At 43.2% G+C, this 25,626-nt stretch overlaps 1 protein-coding gene across 1 annotated transcript in view; it reads left to right on the plus strand.

The window, feature by feature from the left end:
* Positions 1 to 25,626, plus strand: part of ssu72 (SSU72 homolog, RNA polymerase II CTD phosphatase) — a 94,773-nt gene that overhangs the window by 1,163 nt on the left and 67,984 nt on the right. The window contains exon 2 of the mRNA XM_070860324.1: positions 20,018 to 20,161. Coding sequence (XP_070716425.1) covers positions 20,018 to 20,161 — 144 coding nt within the window. The remainder of the gene's footprint in view (positions 1 to 20,017; positions 20,162 to 25,626) is intronic.

Below are 25,626 nucleotides of genomic sequence, written 5' to 3' on the forward strand. Positions count from 1 at the left end.
CTCTTTCCCCCTTCTCTCTCTCTTTCCCCCTTCTCTCTCTCTTTCCCCCTTCTCTCTCTCTTTCCCCCTTCTCTCTCTCTTTCCCCCTTCTCTCTCTCTTTCCCCCTTCTCTCTCTCTTTCCCCCTTCTCTCTCTCTTTCCCCCTTCTCTCTCTCTTTCCCCCTTCTCTCTCTCTTTCCCCCTTCTCTCTCTCTTTCCCCCTTCTCTCTCTCTTTCCCCCTTCTCTCTCTCTTTCCCCCTTCTCTCTCTCTTTCCCCCTTCTCTCTCTCTTTCCCCCTTCTCTCTCTCTTTCCCCCTTCTCTCTCTCTTTCCCCCTTCTCTCTCTCTTTCCCCCTTCTCTCTCTCTTTCTCCCCCCCCCCCCCCCCAAAAGAAAAATATTGTGCCGCTGTGTGTCGTCCCTTTCCCCTCACCCCCTCCCCGTCCTCTCCTTCCTCACCCCCTCCCCACCCTGCCTGCGGTGTCTCATTCATTCTCTGCCTCTCCTCTCTTCCCTCCCCACCCCCCCAAATCCTGCCTGTACATGTGTCTTTATCTTTTTCTTTGCCGGTGTGTCTCCACTTTTCCCCTACCACCTACCATCTTGCTTGCGAGTGTGTGTCGACTTCTCTCCACCACCCACCCAAAAAGAATCCTACTTGTGGTTATGTTGCCTTTTCTTTCTCTTCACCCTCCCCCATGTTCTAGCCAATATCATCCTGGAATGCAACCCTAATCCCAGGCTTTGCTCCACTGCCCTTAAACCCCTTGCACTTTTCCCTTCGCCTCCAAGTGTGAGGAACTCTCTCCAGTTTCTCTCCTATTACGGCTCATCCCCCTCAGAGCATCTGGTCCATGAGACCCCCTTCCTGCTCTCAACCATATGCCCACGAAAATGCTGGTCACTCAACTTCCTTTCCTGGTCCCCATGCTAGTTAATATTTTAAACCCCTTCCCTTTTAAATCTATCGTTGTCGTCATTCTCCACCTCAAAAAAAAACTACAATTGAGCCTATGTCCTTGTAAACTGCCCTCCAAATTCACTGTCCCTTTCCTCTTAGTCCTTAAACATGTTGCTGGCTCTCAATGTAGGTCCATTTTACCCACAGCTCCATGTTGGATCCTTTCCAATGAGGATTCTGCCCCTTCCACAGCACTGAAACGGCCCTAATCAAAGTCACAAATGACATCCATAGTGCACCATTCCTTCATGACTTGTCTGCAGCCGTTGACCGAGTTGACCACACCATGCCTCTCCTCTGTTGTCCAGCTGAATGGGACTGCCCTCGTCTGGTTCCACGCTTGCCAATCCAGTCATACCCAGATAATCTCCTGCATCTCTTTCTGCCCCTGTACCGTTGCCTCTGGGGTCCTGCAAGGATCAATTCTTGGGAGACCTCAACCAAAAACATGTCACGTGCCACGTGTGCACTTATGCACAGTGCTCCCTCACCACTGCCTCCCTCGACCACTCCACTGCCTCTTGTCAGATTGCTTGTCCAGCATCCAGTCTTAGATAAACTGGAATTATCTCCAATAGGATATTGTGAAGACCAAACTTATTGTCTTCGACCGCTTTTCGCAAAGTCAGAGTGCTATTTGACCCTGAGCTTCCAACCCCATATCTGCCAACTTCAACCATGGTAATATCGGCATCTTTGCCGCAGCCAATTTGCTCCTGTAATGTCCATCCATGCTTTTGTTACCTCTTGATTTGACTAATCCAATGCTCCCCTGGCTGCCGACTCATCTTTCACCCTCCACATATGTTACCACCTCCAAAATTCTGCTGATCGTATCTTAAATTGTGGCAAGCCCCATTTCACACACCACCCCTGTGCTCACTGACTTACCTTGGCAATTTTAAAATTCTCATCCTCGTATTCAAATCCTTCCATGGCATTGACCTCCCTAAGTCTGTAACCTCTAAGCTGCGCAGCTGTCTGCTGGTCCCGCGTTGTCGGGGACCGGCTTTATAAAGGTGAGATGTTGCGCATGAACAAAACTTTAAATGGGCCGTACAGACTGTTCAAGAGGCTGGTACTCAAAAAAAAAGAAGAATTAGGGGGGACATTGCCTACAACCCTCAGAATTATGTTCTTCCAACTTGGCCCTTTTGTGTATTCCCCACTTCTTTCGTTCCACCATTGATGGCTGTGCCTTCAGCCGTCTAGGACTTGTGCTTTGGAATTCCCTCCCTAAATCTCTCCAACTCTCTCCAAGATGCTCCTTAAAGCCTACCTCGTTGGCCAGCTTTTTGTCATCTATCCTAATGTCTCCTCCTTTAGCTTGGTGTCACACTTTCTCTGATTATGCTCCTGTGAAGTGCCGTGGAACGTTTTATGATGCTATGTGTCTTCCCCCCCCCCCCCCCCCCCCAAATGCTGCATTGTCACCCCACCATATCCTGTGTGCCCATGAGTGGAATGGGGGTTGATTCCCCTGAAGTACCCACTGCACCAGGCCCCTATGCAGCACGCTCACTGCACTCTGCTGACAGTGCTTGTCAATATCCTTGGCGTTTATTTTTGGTCAGTTCATTGTTATTGAATTTATCGAAAAAAACATTGTCAGACTTACCCCTGGACAACGACCTTGGTGAGTTATTTAGAGCTGGAGTAATTGACAGGCTTCGAATCTGAGGCTCAAACATTTCAAAATCTTGAATCATTTGGATGTGATCAAGTCTAGGCGAGAAATAAAGCTTTCTTAAAATACAAAACACTTCGGATTTCTTTTTGGTAAAATTACTTTCTTTTTCAATTTCTTGAAGCATTTCTGGATTTTAAAGCGATAGCATTCCCAACTCTTTAAAAGAGTGTGTGTGTAGTTTCAGGAGCAATTTTGAGGAAAATTGAGTATTAAACTTCACTTTCTCCCTGTTGCTCTTCATTGGCCTGCGCTGTTGGACTGCCTCGAGATTTGTGGGAGCCCATTTGTTAGTTTTATTCTGCTTCACTCTAGAGAAGACTTGTGGCCTCCGAGTGAGAGGGAACTCAGCAAAATGAGATTCTTCAACTTCAGGCATATCTAATATGAGAGTTTACCCTCAAGTTCTGGTAAAAAGGAACCTCTGATCCCATAAATGGCTTCACTTTGTGATTGCCATAGAACAATTGCATGTTGAGGTTAAGGTGACTTAGATTGTTCAAGCTTTGCATTCCTGGTTGGTCACCTGAGTTTGCTGAGATTTATTCCCTGCTAACTTTGCTCTTGGCTATCCATTATCCTCAGTTAATTGCAATGCTGAAAGTTAATGTTTCAGTGCACTTTGACTTGGGAAGACAAGAGAGTAAGAATGTAATACAGAATAAGGGTCTTCATCATTAACACATCCTTTGGGGAAAGTGCTGTATTTTTATCATTTCCCCACTGAATGGTAGCTTAGGTTTCGAACACTCCGTTAGTGTACACCAGAGCCCGAGATAATCCTTTGTATGTGATTTCTCTCTCTGATTTCACCTCAGCTCATCATGCTTTTCAGGGCTCTGCTGTACGTACTTCCAGATGGCACTGTTCCAACATGGATTCCATTAAGTGTGTCTTTAAGGCATGAGAGGCTAAGCAATGGGTTTTGTCCGAATGGAAAAGGCCATTTTTACTTCTGCTTGCTGTTGGTTCTCATGGAGATTTGGTCAGCTGCTATTTGAAGGTGGAAAATGGTCATGTCTTGGACTGGCGGTTGTCGGCAGTCTTCATGATCTTGGATTGCGATTGTGCTATGGGCTGTGCCTGCAGAGAGCAGTATTCAGAATTCTGCTCACTTGTTTGGGGGTGGGGAAGGGATAGTTTACTCATGACGATTACACCCTACCCATTCATAACTTATCTTCACAACTAACTTCAGCCTCTCTTCCACACCTTAATTCTGACCTGATTGCACTCTTTACCATATTTGCCAGATTGCACCGTGACTAGGGTAGACTGGTATGCTGGTGCAGACCAGTGCAGGAATGCCAGTGTCCATCATGTAATCCCCAAAGGGCCTGGTGTGTGTATATTCAGCTTGTAAAATTTGAAGTAAGACTTTTGATGCATGTGGTTTTGTCCACAGATTGACTAGTGCCCTATCAATCTGTTGGGGCCTCTTGTCTCTGCTGCTGAAAATACAAAAGAAAACGAGGCTTTAATATTTCAGAGTATGTTTGTGAACCATGTGTCTTTGTGATGAATAGTGGCAAATATTCAAGCAATCCTTGAATATATGATGCAGTGATAAAGTAAGGATTGTAGATTTCTATGGAAGGATGGGCTGAATAGCTTCCCTCATCTATAGTTATCTTTGTCTATTCTGGGTTGCAATTACAATTCTTTCTCCTCAACCATTAAACAGGTTGGGGCTTTTTTTCTTAGAAAAGAGACTGAGGAGACCTGTTGGAGATATTTAAAATTATGAATAGGTTGGACAGGGTAGATGTGGAGCAAGTGCTTCCACTTGTGGGAAAATCCAAAGCTAGAGGCCATAACTACAAGATAGTTCAAAGTAAAACCAATGTAGAAATAAGGAGCAATTTCTTTACTCAGAATGTGGGATTCATTACCACAGGAAGTGGTTGCTTCAAAAGGAAATGAGGAATACATGAGAAAAGGGAATGGGAAGATATGCTGAAAGGCTGAGATGAGGTAGATGGAATTGGAGGCGATTCGTATAGAGTATAAACACCAGCACCAGTTGGGCCGAATGGCCTGTGTTTGTGCTGTGATTTGCAATTGTTAGCAACATCACACCTGCAGATCTGTAACATGCACGTTTGATCTTAGTACACTAGTGTTTGCTTCAAGCTCCTTTATTGCTGTTTGGTTTATAAATTATTATAAATTAAGGTTATAACCTTAATTTTGTATAATTCTTCAGTTGACTTTCTGAAAATGCTTAGCTTTTTATCATTGCAAGCCCCATTAAATTTCCGTTGGTCGGTTCCACTCTATTCTGGCTTGTTCATTTGAGAGGCAATCATGTGTTGAGGTTTATTGACTGTTGCAGACTGGCAATGTGCTAAACAAAAATCTGGCACTTGCCCCTGGAATGCAAACAAATAGAAGCAGGAGTCGGCCATTCGGTCCCTCGAGCCTGCTCTGTCATTCATGGCTGATCTACCTCAATTCCACTTTACTGCACAATCCCCATATCCCTTGATTTGCTTAATATCCAAAAGGCTCTGGTTCTGGATTGTATTTTTACAAATTCTGTTCTTCTGCAGCTGACTATTGCAGAAACGTTTCATTGCAAAAGTTAAGGCAAATATTTTCTATCCTACTGTCCACCCAATCTTAGTATGAGCCTCAGCAAACCAACTCTTGCATAACACCTCCATTTCAGATCTGAGAGATTCACCAGAGTGGATTTCCCCCCCACCTTCCCTCGCCCTTTCCCTAAAAGTGCTAATTCTTGCTGTTGTATGGTTGCCGGCTGCCTCAGTTACTTTGCAGATAGCCATTATTCATGCACAAAAATAGACACTGAATTTCAGTAGGATATTTAGCTGGGCAGATCATCCCCGGCTTGATCCCGATGTTCACAGAGACCCTTTCCAGCCAGGTGATTGCTGGATTGTAATCGGCATGAACCCTAGCCAATTTTTAATATAATTTTTGGAAATGTAGTGAATGTCTCCAGGTAAACATGGCGGCCACTCTGCCCCAGCAACATCCCACAAATAGCAATGAGACGAATGACCATCTCCACTATCGGAAGAGATAGATGGGCCCTTAGTTTAATGTCTAACACCAACTTGCATTTATATAGTGCCTTTAACATAGTAAAAGATCCCAAGGCACTTCACAGGAGAGTTATCAAACAAAGTTTGACACTGAGCCACTGAGCGGTAAGATTTAATGTGTGTCTTAAAGGAGGAGAGCGTGGTGGAGATGTTTAGGGAGGGAATTCCAGAGCTTGGGGTCTATGCAGCTGCAGGCGCGGCTGCTAATGGTGCAGCGATTTATTAATAAATTGGAGATGCGGAAGAGACCAGGTTTGGAGGAAGGCGGAGATCTCGGAGGTTAGTGGGGCTGGAGGGGGTTAGAGATAGGGTGGGGCAAGGCCATGGAGGGATTGGAAAACAAGGATAAGAATTTTAAAATCGAGATGTTGCTGGACTGGGAGCCAATGTCGATCAGCAAGCATAGGTGAAAGGGACTTGTCTCATCTGAAAGACACCACTTCAGATGATGCTGTGCTCAGTACTGGACTAGTACAGGCTTGATCTGGCACCTTCTGACTGAGGAGAGAGTGTTACCAACTAAGCAAAGCTGATTCTCTTCCACAAAGCAGAGCCAATTAGGTTCAACTGCCCCAACTGAGACTTCCAAATTTGCACAAGCCAAGAATTGATACTGGGGCACACTGCTACCTGGATGGTACTTTTATTTACTTTTTGAGCCATTGGAGCATCTGAGAATTATTCAGCTGAATAATAAAGAATACTTGTATACTTTTTGCAGTGTTTCAACATTTTGGGATTTCTGAGCAGCAAAGTTTAATTTGCAGTCATTGACAGCTAGTACTCATTAGATCACTGATTAATTGCTTATGCCAATATTCTGCTGACATGTGGGTCTAAATAAAGTTTGCATGGTGACTTGTTTGGAATGTACTCTAGGGATTGTTCGCTCTCCAAGCCAAATGGGAACAAATATTCAGTACTTACATTTGATGCAAAACTCATTAAAGGTTGTGCCAGTAATTACTGAACCATTCCTACAATCAGCTCTACATCTATCTGATGTAGCCATTTCACCTGGCCCTGTATTTTATCCCCATATCAAAAATTGTATTTGTATATTTCCTGATTATACACTAGTGAAATCAAAGCTTTTTGAGTAAAACTATTTAGAATTTGTTCTGATTCCTGCTTGAGTAAAGATAATGGTGATCAGGATGCAGGTGAACAGATATGTAGCATCGCCTCCTACTTTATTTCAACAATCGACTGCTGTATGCCCTGCATAGCCCCTTGCTCCAAACTCCTCTTACACAAGCATTCCTTGCTCTGAAAATGGTGGTTATTTTAGCCACTACACCCCTGAACGTTGAAACACTCAAACTGTACCTTTTTACCATTATCCTGGCTGTCAAACCTTCGGAACCTTCATATCATCCTTCCCTGCCATTTCCTTTGCATTTTCCTCTTCCTAGTCAACCTTGTAAAACAGATTTTCTTTACTTGAGCCTATAGAAATGCAAGTTTATAATCCTGATTTCCTGTGTTCATAGGATCATAGGATGATACAGGACAGAAGAAGCCTGTTCCGGCTCTTTGGTGGAGCTACCAATTAATCCCAGTCCCCTGAAGTTTTGAAGTGTAGTTGCAAACAGAATGTTTAGGGTGTGAGTTGTTGAGGTTTGTGGATAAAGGTACATAGTGACTTGCAGTTTAAAACTTGGCAAGTTCTGTCATGTCCATAAAAGGAATGATTGTTGCATGAAAACTAAGTCATGGGCTGAATCAGCAGTTCCTATAGATCAGAGAGCCCCAAGCTCCTGAGACACCACAGATTTTAAGTTCCTGTAATTATTTTTACATGGGTAGATGACTGAGGGTTTCTAATGGGTTCTTTCATATACACATGACCACATATCCGCAGCATAACTAAAACCACCTATTTCCACCTTCTTAACCCTGTCTCAGCTCATCCACAACTGAAGCCCTCATCCTCTAGACTGGATTATTATAAAGCACTCCTGGCTGGCCTCCTACATTCTATCCTACGTAAACGAGAGGTGATGCAAAACTCGGCTGTCCGTGTCCGAACTTGCACCAAATTCTGCTCACCCCTGTGCTTGCTGACCTGCATTGGCTCCCGGTAAAGCAACGCCTCGATTTCACAATTCTTATCCTTGTTTTCAAACCCCCCGCCCCTCCCTATCTCTGTAACCTCCCCCCCCCCCCTCAGCTCGGAGATGTCTGCGCTCCTCTAATTCTGCCATCTTGGGCATCCCTGATTATAATCGCTCAACTATTGGTGGCCGTACCTTCTGTTGCCTAGGCCCTCAGCTCTGGAATTCCTTGCCTAAACCTCTCTGCCTCTACTTCTCTTTCCTCTTTCAAGATGCTCCTTAAAACCTCTCTTTGGCCAAGCTTTTGGTCCCCTGCCCTGATTTCTCCTTGTGGCTCTGTCAAATATTTTCTCATAATACTCCTGTGAAGTGCCTTTGGAAGGTTTCACTAAATTAAAGGCGCTATATAAATACTAGTTCTGTGCCACCCCCCAAAGCTACCTCTACTGCTTCTGCTAATGTTCAGCATGATGTGACAGGGTCACTCTTTGTGGGGAAGGAAGGCAAAGCAGTAAAGTAATGCTATATTCTTTTGGGGGTTTGCAGTAGTGTGGGTAAATCCTGAACAAACTACATCTGATTTTATAAGTACAAAATTGAAAGTAAATACTACTGGAGTGTTGCAGCTGCCAAAATAGAATGCAGTAATAGCCAAAGATCAGTGAATTTGAGTAAGTTAAGTAACATTGTGAAAATAGAATCCAATTTATAACGCAAACTTGAAACGGGTGATTTTTCAGAATTATAATCATATCTTCTGGCCCTTATTGCCTGGATTAAAAGCTGCCAGAGTTGGGGAATGTATTGTAATGTGGTAAATACTTCAAACCTTTCTGATTCTTGCTTTACTATTAGTCAGCCTTTGTTGTCTGACTTACTGCACTTGCATTAAAAGTTTAGCATCAGTGCTTTACACCAACTTTAAACTTCAGTAGTGTAATTTCTAGGGCCTGAACTTACTCCAACATTACAGTAAGACGACTCCGTGGTGTTTCTCACTCTGCATCATTATTGGATTGGGCCATGACACATTTTGTTAGGAATGTGTTGTCGGTATGAAATGAAAGCACTTTGTGCCCGTTGTGCAATTGCAAGGACAATTGGTCAAGGAAATGTCCTGCTGATTACCACCTACTGCCCTCCCTCAGCTGATGACTCGGTACTCCTCCATGTTGAACACCACTTGGAAGAAGCACTGAGGGTAGCAAGAGCACAGAATGTACTCTGGGTGAGGGACTTCAATGTCTATCACCAAGAGTGGCTTGGTAGCACCACTGCAGACTAAGCCTGCAGCAGGTGGTTAGAGAACCAACTTGAGGGAAAAATCCACCTCTCAGATGCATCTGTTCATGACAACATTATTAGCAGTGATCACCACACAGTCCTTGTGCAGACCAAGTCCTATCTTCACACTGAAGATGCCCTCCATTGTGTGGCACTGCCACTGCTAAATGGGATAAATCCAGAACAGATTTAGCAAAACTGGGCATCCATGTGGGGCAACAGCAGAATTGTATCTCACCACAATCTAACCTTATGGCCTGGCATATCCCTCGCTCTAGCATTACCATCAAGCCAGGGGACCAACCCTGGTTCAAGAAGTTATTTTGCACTTGTTATAAAATGCTGGAGAGGCTACTACTCCACAGACTAGCCGCCATCATTGAGCCAACCATTCCTAAGGATCAAGTGGACTTCCGGAGCGGCAGTAACTGCTGCGACCAAGTGGTAGCTTTAACAACGCACATCGAAGCAGGCTTCTAGCGCCAGCTCAAACCACCGTAGCACTCGTGGGCCTGTCAACTGGCGTATGACACAGTATGGAAGCATGGACTACTTTTCAAGCTCTCCACCATTTTACCCTGCAGAACAATGATCCATCTTAACTCCATGCTTAGCAACTGAAGTTTCTGTGTGTACTCTGGCACCCAGAAGAGCAGATATAGGACAATGGACTCCCACAGGGTTCTGTCCTGGCACCTATGTTGTTTAATGTTTACACCAGTGACCTGCCCAAAACCAAGTCCTGCAAGTTCATATATGCCGATCACACTGTCTTGGCCATGCAAAACATGAATCTGTCCATCACCAAAGAGACCTTGACCAGTGACTTTGAGGATGGAGACCTACTTCTGCCGATGGTGACTTCGGCCAAACCCGCAAAAGACCGTCACCTTGACATTCCACCTCAGCACCCATCAAGCAAAGCAAGCTTTGAAAGTCTCCTATTGCGGAGCAGAGGTTAAAGCCTCCTATTTAGGAGTCGAGCTTGATTGGACCCTGTCATAGACATCTCCAGAATCTTGTGAAGAAACTAAAGGGTAGGACCAACTTGATTCAGAAAATCGCCGGATCCACATGGCATATGGCAGCACATTCCCTGGTGTACTCTACAGTGGAGTACTGCTCTCCAGCATGGATATCAAGTCTGCATATCAAATCTTGTTGAAGTCCAGCTGAATTCTACTGAGAGAATTATCACTGGTACGCTTTTATCGACACCAACTGGTTGCCCATGCTTGCAAATATCGTACCACCATATCTACGCGTGAATATGTAGTCTCTCGAGAAAAGAACTGCTATACCAGCAAACGCGTGCCAATCCAGGCTGACGTGAACAATCCACCACCAACCAATCTCAAATCTAGATGGCCATTTTGGACAGTCACTGAAGCCTTTCAGCGATCTCCCCTCAGCCTTGATGACCAATGGTGCAATGCTTGGAAGAACCATGGCATATGGAATGAATTCCTCAGAGGACCGTGCAGTACAACCTGAAGGATCAAACCTTCAAACAGTGGACAACCATCAACCGCCTCAAGTGGTTATGATAGATGCTACCGCTTTCTCCATAGATGGAAGATTAAAGCATCCCCATCATACGATTTGGAGCGCCTAAATTTGCAGGCAGCCTACAAGATGTCTGTTGTTACACCGGAAGCTTTGGCCTGGATATCCAACTTGGATATTGACATTTGATTTGCTTTGCTGCAACCATAAGGATAATGAATGTAGAAGAGCATGCCAGGAGCAGTGCCAGGCGTACCTAAAAATTAGGTGCCAACATAGGGAAGCTGCAACACAGGACTACATATGTGCTAAACAGCGGAAGCAGCATGCTAAAGACAGGGCTAAGCGATCCAACAACCAAAGCTCTGCAGTCCTGCCACATCCAGTTGTGAATGGTGGACAATTAAACAAACTGGAGGAGACGGCTTCATGAATATTTCCATCCCCAATAATGGCGGAGCCCAGCACGTGAGTGCAAAAGACAAGGCTGAAGTGTTTGCAACCATCTTCAGCCAGAAGTGACGAGTGGATGATCCATATCGACCGCCTCCTGAGGTTATCACAGAGGCCAGTCTTCAGCCAGTTCAATTCACTCCACATGATATCAAGAAACGGCTGAGCACACTGGATACAGCAACGGCTATGGGCCCCTGTTGTCGTGCTGCAAATGTGCTCCAGAATGAGCCGCGCGTGCCTCTAGCCAAGCTGTTCCAGTACAGCTACAACACTGGCATCTACCCAACCGTGTGGAAAACTGCCCAGACATGAACTGTCCTCAAGAAGCAGGACAAATCCAATCCAGGCAATCACCGTCCCATCAGTCTACTCTCTCTCCGTGCTATCAAGCGACACTTACCAATAACCTCGCAGGTGCTTCGTTTGGGTTCAGCCAGGACCACTCTGCTTCAGACCTCATTACAGCCTTAGTCCAAACATGGTCAATAGAGCTGAATTCCTGAGGTGAGTGACAGCCCTTGACATCAAAGCAGCATTTGACTCTGTGGCATCAAGGAGCCCTTGTAAAATTGAAGTCCATGGGAATCGGGGAAAACTCTCCACTGGCTGAAGTCATATCTAGCACAAAGGAAGGTGGTTGTTGGTTAATTCATACCTAGCAGAAAGGAAGATGTTTGTGGTTATTGGAGGTCAATCATCTCCGTCCCAGGACATTACTGCAGGAGTTCCTCAGGGCAGTGAACCATCTTCAGCTGCTTCATCAATGACTTTCCCTCATCATAAGGTCAGAAGTGGGCGCTGATTGCAGTGTTCAGTTCCATTCACAACTCCTCTGATGAAGCAGTCCAGGTCCACATGCAGCAAGATCTGGACGACATTGTGCTGGTATGAATTGACCTCCAACAACCACAATCATCTTCCCTTGTGCTAGGTATGACTCCAGCCAGTGGAGAGTTTTCCCCAATTTCCCACTGACTTCAATCGCGGAGGAGGAGTGTGAAATATTAGATGAAATAAACAGAAAGGAGGTATTAAGGGGTTTAGCAACTTTGAAAGTGGTTACGTCCCCAGGCCCGGATGACATGTATCCCAGGCTGTTAAGCAAAGCAAACGAGGAAATAGCTGAGCCTTTGACCATCATTTTCCAATCCTCTCTGGCTTCAGGTTTGGTGCCAGAAGACTGGAGGACTGCTAATGTACCTTTTGTTTAAGAAGGGAGAAAGGGATAGACCGAGTAATTACAGGCCAGTCAGCCTAACCTCAGTGGTGGGAAAATTATTGGAAAAATTCCTGAAGGACAAGATAAATCTTCATTTGGAAAGACACTGACTAATCAAGGACAGTCAGCACGGATTTGTTAAGGTAAGGTCGTGTCTGACTAACTTGATTGAATTTTTCGAGGAGGTATCCAGGAGGGTCGATGAGGGTAGTGTATATGGATCTTAGCAAAGCTTTTGATAAGGTTCCACATGGCAGACTGGTCACAAGTAAAAGCCCATGGGATCCAGGGCAAAGTGGCAAGTTGGATCCAAAATTGGCTGAGGCAGGAAGCAAAGGGTAATGGTTGTTTTTCTGACCGGAAGGATGCTTCCAGTGGGATTCCGCAGGGCTCCGTACTAGGTCCCTTGTTGCTTGTGGTACACATCAATGATCTAGACTTGAATATAGGGGATATGATTAAGAAGTTTGCAGATGATTCTAAAATCAGCTGTGGCTGATAATGAAGAAGAAAGCTGCGGGCTGCAGGAAGATATCCATTAACTGGTCAGGTGGGCAGAACAGTGGCAAATGGAATTTAATCTGAAGTGTGAGGAAATGCATTTGGGGAGGGGTAACCAGGAAAGAGAATACACATTAAATGGTAGGACACTTGAGAAATGTAGAGGAACAAAGGGACCTTGGAGTGCATGTCCACAGATCCCTGAAGGTAGCAGGCCAGGTAGATAAGGTGATTAAGGCGGCGTACGGAATGCTTGCCTTTTAGCCGAGGCATAGAATACAAGAGTGGGGGGGGGGGGGGTGGTTATGCTTCAACTGTATAAAACACTGTTTAGGCCACAGCTGGAGTACTGCGTGCAGTTCTGGGCACCGCATTACAGGAAGGATGTGATTGTACTGGAGAGGGTACAGAGGAGATTTACGTGGATGTTGCTGGGAGTGGAGAATCTTAGCTGAGGACAGATTGGATAGGCTGGATTTGTTTTCCTTGGAACAGAGGAGGCTGAGGGAAACCTCCATTGAGGTGTATAAAATGGAGGGGCCTAGATATAGTGGATAGCAGGGCCTATTTCCCTTAGCAGAGGCGTCGACAACCAGGGGGCATAAGTTTAAAGTAATTGGTAGGATTAAAGGGGGTTTGAGGGGAATGTCTTCATGCAGAGGGTTGTGGTAGGTCTGAAACTCACTGCCTGAAAGGTAGAGGCAGAAACCCTCACCACATTTAAAAAGTACTTGGATGTGCACTTGAAGTGCCATAACCTGCCTAGAGCTGGAAAGTGGGATTAGGCTGGATAGCCTCTTGGCCGGTATGGACACGATGGGCCAAAATGGCCGCCTCCTGTGCTGTAAACTTCTATGATCCTATGACATTCAGGCATTGGCTGATAAGTGGTAAGTAACACACATGCCACACAAGTGAGAATCTAACGACCACTCCTTGATATTCAACAGCATTGCCATCACCGAATCTCCCACCATCAACATCCTGGGTGTCACCATTGACCAGAAGTTTAACTGGACCAGCCACATAGATACTGTGGCACTAAAAGCGAGTCAGAGGCTGGGTATTTTGTGGCGAACGTCTCCCCTCTTGGCACCCCAAAGCCTTTCCACCATTTACAAGGCACAAGTCAGGAATGTGATGGAATACTCCCCACTTGCCTGGATGACTTGGAAAGTCTATCACTGTTCCAGGATTTTGCCCCAGCAATGAAGAAGGAACTCCCTCCCCAACACACTCTGGGAATACCTTCAGTACATGGACTGCAGCGGTTCAAGGGCAATTGGGGATTGGCAATAAATGCTGGCCATGCCAGCGACTCCCATGTCCCAGAACTAGTAAAAAGCCCAAATGCCCTTTAATTCTTAATAATGGATAGCCAGACATAGCCTCGTCAAATTGAACCCAAGCTGAATTTTCTGCTTTATAATTGATGCCATGTATTTTCTGTTAACCATTTACAAACCATTAACATGTAGTTGTGTGACCACCGCATTGAAAATGTAATTAATGCCAAGCTCAAGTAGTCTAGTCGATTTACTGTGGAATAGAATTATCTATGTAATCCACAAATTATTTAAAGACCAGCAAATTGGAATGCGAGACTTCACTGAACTGCAATATAGGCATAGTCAGAAGTTCAATACTTTCTATGTAATAATTCTGTTTCCAAGTAACTGCGCAAATCTTTGTTAGAAGGTTCAGGTGCATAAGGACCTCCAAGTAGGGGTGGTTTTGTCTTCCACTGGGATGCCCTCCATAATGATCAGTCTATTAAATATTAATTGTCTGGGGGTGGAGTCTTGACCAGTAAAGTCCAGGCAGCATAGTCCTTGTGCTTATTATTCAGTGGAACTGCATTTGGGGCAACTGATCTCCATTTCTGGGTAGAGAGGAGAGAATGAAACACCTTGGATTTTTTGGACCGAGATTTAGACTGTTGTGGGTTCTAGAACAAGGTGGACCTGGATGGATAAAATGAGATTTTAGGGCAGAGGACAGACAAAGCTTTTGAGGGTTGTGAGCCTATGAAATATGCTACCAAAGTTGATTGAAGCAGAGACCATTTCAACTTTTAAGAATAGGCTAGTTCGATGGTTTGGAAAAAACATTCTAGAATGAGAACCGTGCAGATGCATGGAATGAGGGCTATTCAGGTGGGGGATGAACATGGACTGGTTGGGGTGAAAAGGCTGTTTCTGATAGAATTTTTATGAAAAGGCTGTTCTTGATCAAACCTAAATTAGTATGCCACGATTTGTTGGTATCAATAACTTGCGATATATGCAGAGTAAAAGGAGTGTGGATTTAAATTATATATGTGGCCTATAAGCCCCATGTTATGCAGCTCAAAAACCCACAAAGCTTGGATACTTCTGGTCTAGGCTAACCTATGAAAAATGTTTGCTTGGGTAAAGTACTCTTAGGCACTCTTGGAGTCGTGGATGACTTGCTTCCACATTATTGAGTTCTCAGGTGACTGAGTCCAATACGGGACCTACAGTCTTTGTAATAGATGGGGCAGACGGTGGTTGGCGGGAGGGAGGGAGGGACGGACGGGTGGGTGGGGTGCTTGGATTGTCGTGCGCTCCTTCCGCTGTTTACACTTGGCTTCCGCATGCTCCCGGCGAAGCGAATCAGTGTTCAGTGCCTTCCCAGATGCTTCTCTATTTTGAGTGGTCTTGGGCCAGGGATTTCCAGGTGTCGGGGATATTGCACTTTTGCAAGGAGGCTTTGAGGGTGCTCTTGAAGTGTTTCCTCTGCCCATCTGGGGCTCGCTGTTGGAGCTCTGAGTAGAGCTTGTTTTGTGAGTCTAGTATCGGGCATGCGGACAATGTGGCCCGTCCATCGGAGCTAGTCAATGCTTCGTTGCTGGGGATGTTTGCCTGAGCGAGAACACCGCCTATCCAGCCAATGGATTTGCAGGATCTGGCCAAATGATGTGGAGCTGTACTCAGTGGGCATCGGTGTGGTTGAAGTTTCCTTCTTTTGAAGAATTCTCAGCTATTCAACGTGATCTGACGCATGGAATGGTAAAATCCACACCTCTAGCTGTTGCTTCTGTGTCCTTTCAAAATATCTGAATATAAATATTCAGACATTGATCTGATGGTTTTAGCCATTTTGTTGGATGTTTAATTGGATTTACAAGAGGTCATGCACTAATCAGAGTTTCTCATCAATTCTAACTACATGTTGACAAACTACTTCAGCCTATTTTCCTCAACTAATTGTTGCTACATCACTTGGGCTGTAAATGAGTGCACTGCGTTTCAAACAGTGTCTGCCACAAAACATTAACCCTACTGAAACCATTTTCTTAAAGTGAGCAGAACACTAATTGGACAGAGACCTTGGGAGAGTGAAAATTGTCTTGAAGCTTGCAAATAACTCTTGCTGCTGTGGAGATGTGGTTTAATTCCCTGTCATTTATTTCAAGATTCTAGTGCAGAATTTATGTATTTCTACAATTCATCAAGTTTGTACTTTCAAGTTGGGACCGCCTGATAACCCCATAAATTCACATCCTCCTTGAGTGGGTCTGTGCTGAGAATTCACCATCATTTCTCTTGTTCCCTGCATTAACAGAGCAACATGTTCTGTGTATAGATGGCATGTGCAGCACTTGCTTGCATCTCAATGTACAAGCTGTTGTGTGGCTTTATTCCCAACTGCAGTCACTGATTTCAAGAACATCAACATCCAGATCATTCTTTAAATGGCAGACTGGAGTATTCAGGGGCTGGCAAGGTGACATCAGATTGGTGGGTTGGAAAACAATGCTGAATGGGAACTGGGTATTTTGTTACCTTGCAATCTGGCGTGACGTCTCCCTGGAGAGAGCATTTGTCTTGGAAGTGCTGGATATACAATCATATTAGCATTATACAGCAAGAAGGCGGTCATTCCCCCAGCGTGTCTGTCCTGACTCTGAAAAGCTATCCAATTAGTCCCATAGCCCTGCAAATTTCTCCTTTTCAAGTATCTATCCAATTCTCTTTTGAAAGTTACAATTGAACCTTTACTGCTAGTGCGTTCCAGATCTTAACTCGTTGCGTTTATATATAATTAAAAAAATCTTCTGGATTTTTTGCCAATTATCTTGATCTGTTTCCTCTGAACTATTTAGGTAGTGTTCAGTCGATTCTATTAGATGCAGGGATCATTCTGGTATCCGATCTATGAGCAATTAGTGTATGTAATGGGATCTCGCCATTTACATTAATTTTACATTTTACCCAGCACCTGCCAACTTGGCCAATGACTTTGTACACAGTAAGGACATTTTCTAAGCAGAAAAATGAGGTTTTAGGTTCAACTATCTTGAGCAGCAGTTTAAATAGAGCAGTGAAAATCAATCCTGAGTGTTCCTATTACTTTCTACATCCCTGCCTATTCTGTAGGTCAAAAGCTAGTTTTTGAGTGCATGTTTTGCTAGGCTATGCTTGTGTGGAATGTATTATATAATTAGTTAACTAATGAGCGGTCGTCTGCATATTAACTTTCTGCTCGAGGCCATAGGCTGTTGCATGTGGAATGGAAAGGGACCATGGTTATAAACTGCTAAATCAAGTGAAATCCGTTTGTCCTCCGTCACTGGTTATAGGCTAGCAGCTTGTATAATGAGAATTTATCTTTAGTGCCTGTATTTTTCCTCTTGTCCTCATTGCATTGGTTGGGTTACAGTTCCATGGAGGCACATTATTCCTTGTCCAAATGGCCATTCTTCATTTGTGAGCCTAGAGTGTCGACAAACATAGAAAATAGGTGCAGGAGTAGGCCATTTGTCCCTTCAAGCCTGCACCGTTCAACCCTGGGGGCACCAGAGTAGGTCCTGTCTTTGTCCAGCATTCTTGTGCACTTTTAGGAGGGGTCATTGGATAATTATTTAGATGTTCCATTCTTTCCTCTCTATCCAGAAATGGGGATCAGTTACCCCTATTGCTGCCCTGATCTAGATCAACTAACTTAGCACAAACCCAAAATTGAGCCTAGGACCATCCTATGCAATGCATTTATTAACTTAACCATTGGGACTATTTGAGTTTTAGTCCCATGCAAACAGCTGAATTTTGATGGAGCCTTTCATCAGATATATTTACTGATTAAATGGAGATAATTCTCCAGTGGACAGTAATGCCACTCCTTGTGCATCTGTTTAGGGGTTAGGCATAATTGCTTAAACTTTTATAACTTGAGTTGCTGAGTTCTATCATATTTCTGCCCTTGGTCTCAAGACAAAGGATGCTCAATATATTACAGCTGCAAGCTTTTTCCTGGAGTGGTCTCCAATTGAAGGTTGGATTAACTCTACAAAGCCATGTCAAACATGAACTTGGCTTCAGACCCATATACGTTGCACTTACTTTCTTAACATTCTTTTTCTGCGATTGTGGTTTTAAAAGCAGTGTAGCTACCCAGTGATTCAGCCAATACCAAACTGCTACATAATGATTCTGAAGATCTGAGAAGGCAGCCATTATAAGGGGGGAGGAGAATGATGTGCTGTTTACGCAGCCTTCAGTTGGTCAAACAACCATTTGTGTTTCTTCAGTGGTTGATAGTCTATTGGCTTCCTGAGGCTTCTATGTTTAAAAATGTAATGGAAATGCTTATCTAATATTAGAAACATTATGGTGACTATTTGGAATGTGGCTTTACAACTGCTTATAAAATTCAGTTGTGTCCAGGCTCATAAGTTGAATTTTTAGGTTACACCTCTCCGCGAACCTCTGCAATGGTAGATGCAACTTACAATTTTTGTATAGAATTTGTTTTCTTTGTCTTGAATTAAGTTACCGCCAACCCCCCCTTTCCAGCAGAAACCCCCCCCCCCCCGAATCCTGTCAGTCCAGGCAGTTATTTTTATTTAGGAGTAGAACTTTAGATAAACCTGATCGGCAAGTTGAATTATAGGATTGGTCTTCATCTGTTGCTGGTAGAACAAGTTTCCACTCTCTCTGCTTGTGACTTTCATAGCTTTCTGTTCATAGTCAATGCAAGGCTTGAAGTATGATGAGCTGATGACCATTTTGCGACTGCTGTGCAGCACACTGGTCTCCAGTTTCTTTGTACTATTTCTATAATTTTTGGCTGAATGTTAAATAAACAAGACATATGCTCAATTTTACTACATTCAGGAAACTACAAATGAGTTTGGTACAAAACTGGACACATTCTCATCTGTGTAGCAATTGATGATTGCAATTTTTTAATGGAGCAACTAGTCATTGAGCACACTACTGGGTGTGATGTTTTGGATTTTTTTTGCATTTGATAACTATTATGCGACAAGACAAAATACATGTGATCCCTCAAGACAATATTTACTGTGGCACTATTGGGAAAAGCTTGGCCAGAAGTGGTTTGCCTTGCGCTCATAAATACAGAATTGTGTATTGAAGTAAATGCCCCCCTTGGGGTGGGGGAAATAAAAGCTAATGTTGAAATCAGAATGAACCACCCCAAGATTTCAGAGACCTGGGAACAAATTGGAGCATGCGATCAGCTGAACAATATGGGCAATGTGGATAGTGAGTAGAATGATCAGAGAAATATATTGGAAAGAGCTACCCAAGGCGAGTGGTGATTACACATTGTACTTGAGCACACTTAACAGTTGTATCTTGAGTGGTGTATCTAAACAAGGCCTTGTGCATTTAGGCTGTTTGCAGGACAGCTAACTTGTACTACAGGGGTATTTGGAAAGTGGAATCTGAATGGAGGTCTAGCTTGAGGTCATGGGGTTGAGTGATAGTGAAGACTTGTGTAATGAATTAGATGGCATGTACCTGAAATTGTATAGTGGAAAATTAACTGAAATCAGCTGGCTGATCATAAGTGACCCTATGTATGCATTGCACAGCAAATCCTGAAGGCATTTTTATTTAGTAAATATTTCAACTGCTAGTTTCATGGCTACAGTTGGTCTTAAGATACCAGCAGTTGACTACCTTAAGCCACCTGCCCCACCCCATAGTCCTACCATTACTCTAGCTGTTTGAGATTCAAGTTATTTACCTTCACGACCCATTCGCTGTTAAAAACATTCTGACCAGTCCCAAATTTGCCTCCCTATCCTGCCACCAGTTTAGTTGCTGTTTCAAATTAATCCTTCTGTGATGTTTACTATGTTGTCTATCTCTGGGATACCCATTGATCTGCTTAAAAATCCAGATCTTTATCTTCCAGATTCTAAAACATTTGTACAATTCTGATATTTTTAGGAAGTACTTTAAATAGATTTGAGTTGGAGATTTTTCTGAATTCTAAATTTGTTTTTATTTTCTTCTTGCAGCAAAAAAGGCTTCAATGTTCGATCGTTTGGAACAGGGACGCATGTGAAGCTACCGGGACCGGCTCCGGACAAGCCAAATATATACGATTTCAAAACTACATATGATCAGATGTACAGTGATCTCATTAGGAAAGACAAAGAACTGTATCCATGAGGCAGACTTTGTTTTTAGGTCACTGGTTCCAAGGTGTCTGTGTTTGTATTTTTATTGTAGTGGCGCGACAGTGCTGCAGTTTTGTAAATTCAAAGGGTAAGAAAATACAATGCCACGGATGAGTCAGGTCTCCTGCGCCTTCTGGTGTTTTGTCAGCCTGCTTTAATGGAGTAATGCAATTAATGAAAGTGTTACACGAAGCACAGCTAGGAGTAGGTAGAATAACTTCTGTTTTACAGGGATGCACCATAATGTGTGTAGTTAATGCAGGGGCAGACTGCTTCAGTCGCAGTATGTCCAGCAGTTTCCCCCTTCAACTTTGAGCTCTGTCTATTTGGATACTCCAGATTGTATAGGAATATCACTTCTAAGTTGAAGGGGTAGGGTCTTTAATACCGGGCATCCCCTCTCTCTTCACTGAGATGTAACAGAAACATGATGGCCAATTTGGAGCTGAATGTGATCTAAATCTATAGTAATGTACTTTGAGCTTTTTTTTTCTAATGGGAAGCAGACAGTCGTGGGATCTAATTGTTGCCTAGAACAGTCTTGGATAAGGTGTGTAAAATTAGTGACCAGGAATAGACATTGTTACTGCACTGAAGTATTTGAGATCAGTGTGGTGATATCCATGTCCTTAAATACCCATCCACTGTACATAATGCACCTGAATCCCAAAATGCATTGCTTTTAATGCAGGAAATGTGGGGTGATCCACATTTCAGAGTTAAAACTAAATTGACATAGGGGAAAATCCTGCCCAGTCTCCGTATCATTCACAGACCAAGCTAAACATTTGTGATTGCTACTAACATGTACCAAATTCATAGTCCGTTATGATAGTTAAACTATTTATTCAAGTTAAATATCTGGTTTTACAGTGTACACTCTTGAACAAATGACTAGTGACTTTCACACTGAAAGGTGAGAATATACAAATTTAATAGAACAAGTTGAAAGCATTAATATGTAGACTACTGGCACATTCATTGACCCTCCATTTTTCCTGGGCCAACTTTTTAAAGTTTGTGCATGGGCTGAAACACTAATACTGTATTAAAGTTACTCAAACAATGATGGTGATCACTGGCATATCCCCAAACTAATTGCTCAAACAATTTAGCATTTAAAAAAAAAAAATGGGCACTTTTTACCAGTGTTCAACGTTTCCTCCTATTAACTGTTCCCTTCTGTCCTGGTTTGTTTTAACTTACTATTTTTATTAGCAAATGTATCATCTGTCTATTCAATTTTTTCCCCCGTTTCCTAGCTAAGAATTTTCACTCATTTCACTGCTGGCACCATCTGTTTTAGAGATGGGAGGAATTTTTTTCCGGTAATTCTAGTTGGCTGAAAACTGGCAGCAAAGTCTGGTTTTCCAACCAACAACCCAGATTGATATGGTTGCTTTGCAGATCTTTTCCGATGGTATAATTATCAGTTCCACTCAAGCCCAGATAGGTAGACTTATTTATTCCTGGCACTTGAGCTAAAATCCAGGGGATTAAAGATAAACTGGGTGGTTACATTTAATCAGTGTTAAACTGTAGCTAACTGATGTACTTCATTGCGACCATGCAAAATGTCTTGTTTTTGTTAATCAGAAAACTGACGCTACAATAGAATTCAATGAGTATGTTTAAATAGTGCAGGCAAACACTGTTACTGTGCACTTAAATAGTGAAGAGCAAATACTGATTAATGCAAGCCTAAAATGTATTTGATACATATCTCAACCGTATAAATAGTTTCTGTTCTGTAGTTACCTGGGGAATTCTATACTTTCGTCTTGTACGGTGTACTCTTCACTTCACTTGCATTAAGCAAAGCATTCTAATGAGGGGAGCGTATGTGAAGAGAAAATTTGGCTGTTTTAACCAAAGGATAGAATGAAATATCACATTAAATGGGTATTTAAAATCCAATATTCAACATTATCGCTCCCTTGCAGTTGTTTGGCTTTCCCGAACATTCTACAGATTTTAATAACTTGTTTAACAGCATTGTTTTTGTTACAAATGAAATGGCAAAAATCTGAGTAGTAAGGTTTATGTTTTATTTGTGGATATTTTGTAACTTCAAACTGCAGCATTCTTTGGGAGGGAAATTAACAATACAATCTTGTTGAAATACAATTAACACCATTTTCTGTTTTAATGCGTTGGGTTAGCTGTGCAAGCAGTGATTTCGTGTTGAGTGCAGCCCGCTGCTGTTACAGCATGAACACTGGGTCATTGATGTCCAAATTAAAGACTGCCGAGCACAGGTGATCCTCGAGCCCTGGCAGTCCGGATCAAGAAATCAGGACAATTCAGTTCCATTTGTGCTTAGTTTGTTGCTTGTTTGTCCTGGAGGCTTGTAACAGGCTGTTCTTGGTGCAGTGCCTCAGTGATGGATAAAGTTTAAATTAGAACATCAAGACCTGTTAATATCAGTAGCTTGACCCATATGCAAGTTAATTGCAACATTCATTCAACCTTTGCATGTGATCCATGAAGACAAAAACCATTGCCTCTTGTACTGTAGGGTATACTATCTTGCCAATTCATTCTGTAAGATTTGCAGCATTAAGATTTAAACAGGTTAAAAGATTTTTAAGTTGCTGTGTCAGGGAATTCCATGCACCACTCCCTTGTTCTAACATTTGTCAGCTGGTCTCTGGGCTCCGCTGTGTAATGTGGACTCCTGATGGCCATTCACTTGCCGCCTAGGGGTGACTTCCTGGTTTCACAGGAATGGGTGGCCATAACCTGAAGATAGATTTCTAGATGAGCGCTTTGGTAGGTTTACAATGCCATTGGTGCACTGAACACTTGGCCATTTATACTAAGGGTTTTGGCTACAGTCAGCTGTCCACCTCTAATATGTAAGCTGTTTCTTCCTGTTCACTCCCGAAAGTAGTAATTGCTTGGTTTGAGACAACAGTTAAAACTTTTGGAAAGAAACAGTTAAGCTGGTAATTACATAGGATATACGACACAGAAATTAGAGCCTTTATAAAAATGCAAACTTGATGATGTAGTGGGCAAAGTATGTCTGTCTCAATAGGGGATGGCTGTGAGCTGCATGCACAATTGTGCAGCTGGCATAACATAAAAACATAGAAATTTACAGTGCAGAAGGAGGCCATTTCGGCCCATCGTGTCTGTGTCGGCTGACACAGCCGCACTGTCCTTGATCAGCAGCCCTAAAGGTTACATATAAACCTATGAACAATGACGGGAAGGCAAAGAGCACCCAGCCAAACCAGTCTGCCTCTCACAACTGCAATACCCCTTATACTGAAAACATCTACACTCCACCCCAACCGGAGCCATGTGATCTCCTGGGAGAGGCAAAAACCAGATTAAAACCCCAGGCCAATTTAGGAGAAAAAAATCTGGAAAAATTCCTCTCCACCCATCCAGGCGATCGAAACTAGTCCAGGAGATCACCCTGGTCGTATTCTATTCCCTGCAGTACTTACCATTATATTTGCGCCGTCCAACAAAAGGTCATCCAGTCTAATCCTAATTACCAACTCTAGGTCCGTAACCCTGCAGGTTACGGCACTTCAAGTGCCCATCCAACCATCTCTTAAAAGTGGTGAAGGTTTCTGCATTCACCATTCTTCCAGGCAGCGAGTTCCAGATCCCCACAACCCTCTGCGTAAAGAAGACCCCCTCAAATCCCCACTAAACCTTCCACCAACCACCTTAAAACTATGCCCCCTTGTAATAGACCCCTCCACCAATGGCAATAAACCCTGGCCCCTCAATATTTTGTACATCTCAATGAGGTCTCATCTCAACCTCCTCTGTTCCAATGAGAACAAACTCAGCCTATCCAATCTGTCCTCATAACTAAGATTCCCCATTCCAGGCAGCATCCTAGTAAATCTCCTCTGCACCCCCTCTAGTGCAATCACGTCCTTCCTATAATACGGTGACCAGAACTGCACGCAGTACTCCAGCTGTGGCCTAACCAAAGTACTATACAATTTAAGCATAACCTCCCTGCTCTTATATTCTATGCCTTGGCCAATAAAGGCAAGTATTCCGTATGCCTTCTTAACCGCCTTATCCACCTGGCGGCCTGCTTTCAGGAATCTATTGACAAGCATTCCAAGGTCCCTTTGTTCATCTACACTATTAAGTGGCCCACCGCTTAATGTGTATACCCTTTCCTTATTAGCCCTCCCAAAATGCATCACCTCTCACTTTTCTCAATTAAATTCCATTTGCCACTGCTCTGCCCACCTGACCAGTAGATTGATATCTTCCTGCAGCCCATGACTTTCTTCATTATCAACCACACGGCCAATTTTAGTGCCGTCTGCAAACTTAATCATACTCCCTATATTCAAATCTAAATCGTTGATGTATACCACAAAAAGCAAGAGACCCAATACTGAACCCTGTGGAACTGAAGAGTTTAAAAAAAAAACTCAGTAATGCCACCTAATTCCATGTTCGAATTGGCAATAAAAAAAATGAATTCATTCATAAAATGACTAACATTAAATTCGAGATCTGGTGCTGGCTCTTTGGCATGTTTGAAACTGTACTAAATTATATTGTGCAACAGTACTTGGGCTATTAATACTGTACGATGCTGGTTTAACCTGATGTGCATCGTGAATAAGGATTACTTTTCACCTCAATAGTCTCAAAATTTGGTAAGATTAGCTATTGGCTAGTTTGCCTGTAACTTTTCAGAAACTTAAACTCTCAAGTTATGTTAAATTCTGTCTCTTGTGGTTCTGGGTTGGGCAGAGGATAATTAAATGGTAAGGGACATTCTCTGGGGGAATATTTAGCTTTGTTAAAGAGTGACCCTCTGTGTAATTTTAATGGTAAATGTTTGAAGATCTTTTAAAATTTGTACTATCCCTACCTCATCTTGGGTGGATCCATATTTATGCATTAGTAGTTCACCATGCCAGATCCATCTGGCCAGTTCAAAAGTTTAAAATCAATCTCTCCTACCCTTCACCAGCCCGCTCAATGTATGCATCTCCCACTTTAACCTGCTAAATCTTATCTGCTACCCCAGACATTCTGTTCCAAGTATTCACCACCCTTAAGTTTAGCGTTTGCGAAAATTAGGATTCAATTTATCCATATTCCTTGGAATCATGAATAGTCAGCAAGATAGCCCCAAACAATGTTCCCCTAAATGCGAGGTCACGCGCAGGCCACTCACCAGCTCCTGCTGCTGGAAAAGATACTGTGCATGCTGCAGCAAATTTAAATAGATCGCACATGGGAGAAAATAAAAATTAGTGGGAACATTGGCCCCAAGCACCTTTTCTCCAGTGTAAATATTCCTAGCTTTTGTAACCTTGTAGCTTGGCTACTAATCCAAGGCATAGATTTTAGTTGCCTTTCATTGTATCATTACCAGTGCCGTGAAGACCAGAATTCTACACTCTGGTGCTGGACCAGTACTGTGTACAAGCTAACTATCAACACTG

This window comes from Pristiophorus japonicus, chromosome 18, assembly GCF_044704955.1.
Source record: "Pristiophorus japonicus isolate sPriJap1 chromosome 18, sPriJap1.hap1, whole genome shotgun sequence".
NCBI lineage: Eukaryota > Metazoa > Chordata > Chondrichthyes > Pristiophoridae > Pristiophorus > Pristiophorus japonicus.